The 7,915-nt window shown below is 36.9% G+C and overlaps 1 protein-coding gene across 1 annotated transcript; it reads right to left on the bottom strand.

The window, feature by feature from the left end:
- Positions 1–628: 628 nt before the first annotated feature.
- LOC140156006 (uncharacterized) lies at positions 629–7,509 on the bottom strand. Its single transcript, XM_072179066.1, has 4 exons — positions 6,879–7,509; positions 4,347–4,509; positions 1,110–1,284; positions 629–907 (listed from the first exon to the last, which is right to left on the bottom strand). The coding sequence occupies exons 1-4, from the start codon at positions 7,434–7,436 to the stop codon at positions 667–669; spliced, it is 1,137 nt and encodes a 378-aa protein (XP_072035167.1). The 5' UTR covers positions 7,437–7,509; the 3' UTR covers positions 629–666.
- Positions 7,510–7,915: the final 406 nt, after the last annotated feature.

The raw sequence follows: 7,915 nt of genomic DNA, 5'->3' as shown, positions 1-7,915 counted from the left end.
ACTTGTTCACAAAGTCCCTTTTCGCCAGTCAGAATATTATTAATTAAAAATTGTGTAAGCCGATATTTTGTTTATTTCAGTCATTATCAATGTATTCTGCTCATGGAACATGTTTGCAGCGAGGCTTGCAGTATTGTCTTGAAATCTCTAGTGATAAAGAACTCTGTTTAATACTCTAATACTATAGACTCACAAACAGGAACTTCAACAAATCAGATACTTAATGGAAGATCCCCAGGAAGAATTACATTAGTGTAAATATTTTAGATTTAAAATCTATGATAAAAGATAGGTCATATAGTGTATTGTCAATGCACTGCAAATGATTGTGTCCTATCAATTATTGTAACATGTATACTGGCCATAGGTATTGGAGCATCCTCAAAATATAGGATTTTTTTTTTCAAATTACTGAAGATGAGACATATCCTGTAGTTCTTTCTGTGGTGAAGCTGAATTTTGAGACACTGCAGAAGACACCGCTAAAGTGTAGAGTGGCGTTTGTATGCAAGACTTGACTTTAACTTGTTGGACGAAAATAGTTGAACATGTACCTTTTAAGATAAATCCGACCCATCAGTAATATCTGAATCACACTATTGACATGAGTCAGAATTTGAACCCGTTAGATGGACGTAAAATGTCTGTTGTTTTGCTCGCGTATAATTAGCTCTTTTTGTACAACAGAAATCCACTGAAAGTGGACAGATTATGCGTGTCACTGTAGTAACCGTATTGTTTTGAAGATCCAAGAGCTAAATATATTATATCTCCGGGTACTAATTCCAGCATAACGCTTTGACTGTCCATTACATTGCGTTCATCATCGTCGCTGAATAAGGCAACGATATACTCGCGGTTTTTCACCAGGTTAACTGCTAACGTGTAGCCATAATATGTACGCATTCTGAAAAAAGATTAACAAAACAAAACAAAAACATTTCGTTGAATACTTGAAGCAACTAAGAAAGTGCAGTGTTAACGTTATTTTTAGACGAAACTTGAACCATACGCGAAAGACGAACTAAAACCCTGACTGGTTTACGTGCGCGTGCGTTCGATATTACGTTTGGAAATCGCAATCTTTCTTTATCATGTTTTAAACTTACGTGTATGTAAAGAAGTAATATCCTGGAATTTCACAGATAAATGTACTATTAGTGACATTAAAGTCCCCTCCTTTGTTGAGAAACACATGATCTAGTAAGAGAGGTGTCATGGCGCCATCTCTACCCATTTGAGGTCTTGTTGCCGCCACTGAAAAGGCAGATTTACGGGATTCGCCTATATGAAAAATCAAATAAAATGACATGAATTGTTAGTGTCGTATCTTCACTGTAATAAATAAAGTACGATGCGATCAAGTTGAATGTTTCGTAGTATAAAGGAAGGGCGCTACCTGTTTATATAGCTTATATATTTGACGAAACTGCATTTATAGGGCCTACTTCGGTGGACGGAAGGCAAATATGCTGAAAACTCCCACTGAGCATTGATGGGCGGGGTGATGGTAAAACAAAAATAGAGAGCTGTATTGCCTTGAACATAGAAACCCTGTTCAGACACGATGAATAGACCTATGGGTGATTTTCGGGCCCCGTATTTCGACCCCCTCCTCGAGTTCACCCATCACAGCATGAAAAGATGGGTTTATCAACATTTTGGACCGCCCAACTTTCAAAAAAGCTATTCCTTCTATCTTAAAAGGGCATTTCGTGATCCACAGCCTCATCCCCCACTTTTCTCAAAAAAGTTGAGATTTTTATGTCACTGGAAACCTCTGGCTACATAATGTTTATGTACAACATATTTCTTGCAGATTAATTCAAATGGCAAAGATATCGTGAAATTTGAATTTCGTTCTGGTGCACCAGAACGAAATTACAACACATTGTCTATGGAGCAGTGTAATACACATAATCATGCGTAACTCGCAAACGCAAAATCGGAATCAACTGAAATTTTGGGAATAAGCTTTGTTCGTGGATATCTACTGAAAAATAACATAAAAAGAGGATGCTAGGATCACGAAATACTCCTTTAATTTATTAGCATAATAAATTTATATAAACACCTGTCGGTTCCTCTTCTATGTATTTTACCTCCTCCAGTACGAATGTCCTGTACCCCACGTTCAATATCACACATGTAGCATATTATTACAAAAGACTCGCTACAATTTAGTACAAATGCTATTCAACCACGAGTTAGATCTAGATTGATTCGTTATAAATAAATTAGATTAATGTAGATCAGTATGCAAGATGTATTTGCATGCAACGATGTTGACAATGGATGTTCACGAATCTCAGTCGCTTGAAAAAAGCGCTACCGCGTAACATTCTTAATTCGGCTCGGATCTAGACAGTCCGCATTGAATTGAATTCGAATTCAATGTGTAAACCAAACTCCTAGACGACATTTAAACAGAATAACATGCACTGAGCATGCTGCCTAATCAAAGACGATATTCAATGGATGGTTGAAGAAAAAAATAATCGTGACAAATATCATAATAGCTCGAGGTGATCGTTAACTGTAGAGTGAACTTGTGAACATGATAATACAGGTGACAACACGACATCTTTTCTCACTCGGAATTTCAATAGCATGGTAATCAGAATAAATATATGCACGGAATCCTTAAAGTAAAGCCCAGAATATAAATTGGTCTTCAGACATTTTTTGAAACTAGAGTTACTTTCCTTGATGTTGGTGGGTAAAGGCATTCCAAATGTGTTTTTCATTTATTTGATTGTAATATTGAATTCTAACGAACGAATCGTGTCAATCGTTCTATTAACTTTCTATTATTTCACATTTTTCGTTAGATTGTGCGCAACAACATTAAATACATCTTAAGCATTTTATATCGGGAATCCAAAATGTGGTAAAACTATATTGTCAGAGCACAGTATTTTATATCGGTAATCTAAATTGTGGTAAAACTACATTATTGTGAGAGCGGAGTATTTTACAATGGTCATCCGAAATGTGGTAAAACTACATTCTTGAGAGAGCGGAGTTTATTACAATGGTCATCCAAAATGTGGTAAAACTGCATTCCTGAGAGAGCGGAGTATTTTACGATGGTAATCCAAAATGTAGTAAAACTACATTATTGAGGGGGGGGGGGGATTTTACAATGGTATTCCAAAATGTGGTAAAACTACATTATTGTGAGAGAGGGGTGTTTTACAATGGTAATCCAAATGTGGTAAAACTACATTATTGAAAGAGCGAAGGCCTTTTATTTCATAATATATGGCAATCCAAATTATACATTATTGTAAGAGGCGATTCAGTCGTCGAATCAATCAGATCGTATCTATCCCACGCTTACGACCACACAACAAAAATGAAAATAGAAAAATCATCCGCAGTGCACGTGCATTTCGAGGAACTATTGGGAAAGGATACATTTTTGTTTTTGTCATAACTTTAAACTGTTAGTGTTAAGGAAACCTTGCTTTAATTGCGGGCATGAGTGTGATATGAAACGAGCAACACTTCCCCTGTACTGATGAATTACTCAGTATTTTTCAGCTGTGGCTATAGAATGCGATAAACAATGGGTCACGAAGTCAGAGCAAAAGAAATAGACGTTATTTACTCATGTTTAATAATGTTTACTTCACTATACTTATTATTTGTATAATTGTTTTTACGAAGCCCGAGAAGGGACAAGTTTCAAATATAAATTTTTTCTCGGGATAATTATATCGGGGTAAAGAATTATCTCGGGATAAAAGTATTTTGTATAAAGTTCCACCTCCCCTGTTTGTGAAACTAAATCCCTAACTTAAAGCAGTATTGTAACATTTCAATAACAACTTTAATTTCAACATGCGAATGTATTGCTTTAAAGATTCAGGATGATGGGTAGCATTAGACAGAAAATTGTTTGTCATAATTCACCATAAAGAAACAAAGATGTACACTATTTGTACATATGACATTGGGAAAGAAACTTATGCACAAAACGCTGTCATGCACAAATCCATACTTTCTTGAATATCAAAGAATGTCGGCGTGTGTTCTGATTATTATTTTTGCTACATGTTGGTTGAAAATGTGGTTTTAAAAATGTCCTGCCAAATTTTTGTGGGAATTCTTCAAAATTCTGGTGACTTGGTAATGTTTTCCTTGTACCATTTTCCCCCCAACGATGTATACTTTTTTATATTACATTTTGTTACAAATAAGAATATTCATAGATATATTTACTTTTTGTGGTTTATATAGAAACTAATAAATTAAAACAATCTCTACCAAATACTACTCTTCTTCTTGCATCATCGAAAAAAAACATGCAAAATATCCTACTTGATGATCGCGATACATACCATTTATGTCACCTCTGGTAACAATATCATCTGGTGAATTGAGGACGTCTTTAATATGAGAAACTCTGTCTAGAAGGTGCTGTAACATCTGCTTATCTAGGTCGATATGTTTACCTGCCGACATTTCCCCACCTGCCTCTATGTAGCCTTCTAGATGCTCAATCTGAAATCAAATCAGAATATTAAATGCTATGGAGACAGGTGTATAGTACGCTTCTAGCTTATTTAATCAGGTATAAATAATATATTCAAAGCATTTGAAATTTTGTAAAGGATCAACATGTTTAATGGATAAGATTTGTTAATGCATAAGATCAACCAAACATTTCACATAAACTCAAGACGTTATAATGTTTTTGGTACACTGATAGCCAGAATGGAGTCAAGTGACTCTATAAGTGGAGTAAACTAGCACTGACGCTCCAAAGGAGTCACCTGATTATCACAGGAGAGTCAGTTGACTCTACCTGTAGAGTCAATTGACTCTACATTCAGAGTCGTCGACGGAGAAATGTATGACTCTTCAAGGGAGTCAGACTTTGTATTTGCTTGGCTCTTAACACCATGGAATATATATTCTCCCATTCCAAGGGGATGGTGGTCAAGCCAAATTTTCTCCATCGTGTCGTCTGACAATCGCCTATGGCGTGAAACTCGGAGTAAAGTCTCCTATTCCGATAGGTCTATACTTGAGCCCTAAAAAGCTCTCAACCGTGAGATCAAGAGGAAAACAAAGGGATGTAAAGACATGTGGATCCAAGGACTTTGCAAGAAAGTGGGGAAGGCGCACCAAGCAGCTAAGTCAAAAGAAGTCTATTCCACAATTAAAGTAATCACAAAGAAGCCAACCATCAGAAAGCAGACCATTAAAAGCAAAGATGGCAGAGTCTTAACAGAACAGACGGAGGTGAAAACCAGATGGAAAGAAAATTATGAAGAACTGTATATATAATGCAGGAAACCCAGTAAACCTGGAAGCAACAGAAGCACTACCACAGATGCCAACGACATCGAACCAGAAATAACCAAAGAGGAGTAGCATCAGCTATAGACAAACTTAGAGAAGGAAAGACCCCTGGCTTTGATGCTATATCATCAGAAGAAATCCAAGCTGCAGGAGAAGGAGGCACAGACATAATTCACAAACTATGCAATATAATCATGATAATCTGGGAAAGAGACATTTCCAGCAGACTGGGGGAAAGCAACAATCACCCCTGCAGGCAGATCATTGAAAAATACCTGAAAGAATAAAAACTTGTACCTATGCTACATAGACTTCCAAAAAGCATTTGATTCCATCTGACAAGGACTATGGAGAGCAATGAGGTTCTATGGATACCCACAGAAGATCATCTGCCAACTGAAATCACTGTATGAAATATCACACAGTGCCGTGAGAGTCAATGGAGAACTGGCCGACTGGTTCCACACAAAGGTTGGTGTGAGGCAGGGTTGTGTAATCCCGCCACAGCTTTTCAACATACATATAGTTCTAATAGCAGAATCACCAAAAGAACTCCAAACACTGGTAAACAAAGTTCACAACGAAAACAGCAACTGTGGACTCAAAATAAATATTGCCAAAACTCAAGTTCAATATAACCACAGACTGGATATTATAATTGGAGGAGATAAGCTGGAACAAGTAAAATCATTTGTGTATCTGGGCGGCACCATATCTGGAGATGGGACATGTGAGGAAGATGTGAGTTACCGAATTAAGCAGTAGGTGCAGTTCAAAGTCTCCACAGCATCTGGAAAGTAAAAGACATCAAGCAAGATTACAATTATACCAAACACTCATCCTCTATGTACTAATTTATGGATAAGAGTCCTGGATCCTCAAAAAGCAGGACAATAACAGGCTTCTGACTTTCGAGATGCCATGCCTCCGCCGAATTGCTGGAGTCATCAGACTAGATAAAATACGTAACCAGGCTATCCGGGAAACCCTAGGCAAAGAACACACAGTTTTAGACACTATCTCAGAAAGAAGACTGAAGTACTAAAAGGATGGAGATAAACAGATACCCAAAGATAACCATTGAGGGCAAAACACATGGAACGACCCAAGAGGAAGACCAAGTAAAAGATGGCTGGAGTGTGCTAAAGCAGATGGGCAAGCAAGAGGAATACCAACCTTAACAGAAATGAGCAGGCTAACAACCAACCGAGGCAGATGGCAAGACATTGTGAAGCAGAAGCCATCACATAGCCCACTGGTGGTGTGGACGGCATAAGTACGAAGTACGAAGATGTCCAAAATAACGTTCCACAAGATATTGATAATATAACAAAACAGATTTTTGTCATGCAAGATTAGCCAAAATTTCCCTCCAAAACGGGCTTCTAAACTTCTAAAATTTAAAATTTGCTGCATTTGGTTCTGATAAACATGTAAAATCCAATGCAGAGTGCGATTTTGTTAGCTTTTGTTCACAGATAGAGTTCACGTAAATCTCATCTTTCACGTAAATCATATTTCCGGTACAGTTATTCTACATGCATTAATAACTTTTTATAGGTTACCTTTTTCGTCAACTTGTGGTTTGTTTCTGTAATGAGATTGAGTGCCTTGGCAACAGAGTCACTATTCATCGTGCTTTTGGCGGTCTTTGTTTTACTGTCTCCAAAATAAGGCGAGTATGCAACTAATTCTGCTGCCCTGTTACCGAGGAATTCTTCCAATGTTTCCTGAGGAAAGCTGCTCTTAACGTCACTGAATGCCCGAATGCTAATTTCATTCCAAGAAGCATGGAGTTGTTTAGAAAGTACACCCATTAGAGCCTTTTCCAGTAAATTTGACCTGTCCTCTTGGTGGTCAATCTGCTCTGCCAGTTCCGACAAATCTTGTGTCTGTTTAACCACAAGTACCTCCAATTGTTGGTTACGTTCCTCTAACTCATTGCATCTCTGAGTTAACGTTGTCATCTGTTGTTCTAAAGAATCAAAACGAGCCACCAGGATAGTGATGATGGAATGGTCAAGTCTATCGTAGATATCATTAGAAGAACCATCAAAATGAGTTGCAAAGGAAATAGTTGATAACAGTGCAATTAAGCTTAGTATTGCAACACATTGCTCCATGTTATGGGCTTTTTGAGATGAATCAAAATATATCCAAGAACTTGAATTGCAGAGTCATAAATTTAGTCACGACATACGAAGCTATACGACTCGCTCATCACTAGAGTTTCTAAAAGTCTCCTTAATGTGGAACTTATCAACACAATACCATTACCACGTACTCTGCATAATATCTGGTACAATTGTGAAGCAACGTATATTTATATTGTTATGTAGTCTAATATCATATATTTTCCCCGGGTTAAAGGTCAGTTTCTATTTGTTTTATATGGTCGGGATAGTTGCACTATAGCTTAGACTAAATCCACTCACAGGATTTAAGCTGCGTAAATTATGTTAATAATTAATTAATGCACCTTTATTATGATTTATTTATTTATATGGAGTGCTCGAGGAAAACAAAACTCAATCATTATAATAGATAATTATGCTAATGACTCGGGCGCTTAAGTTAATATTTAATACTCAAATAATAATAA

This window comes from Amphiura filiformis, chromosome 6 (assembly GCF_039555335.1).
Source record: "Amphiura filiformis chromosome 6, Afil_fr2py, whole genome shotgun sequence".
Taxonomy (NCBI): Eukaryota; Metazoa; Echinodermata; class Ophiuroidea; order Amphilepidida; family Amphiuridae; genus Amphiura; species Amphiura filiformis.
Note: the sequence above shows the minus strand (reverse complement) of the source record. Positions and strands in the feature narration are given on the sequence as shown.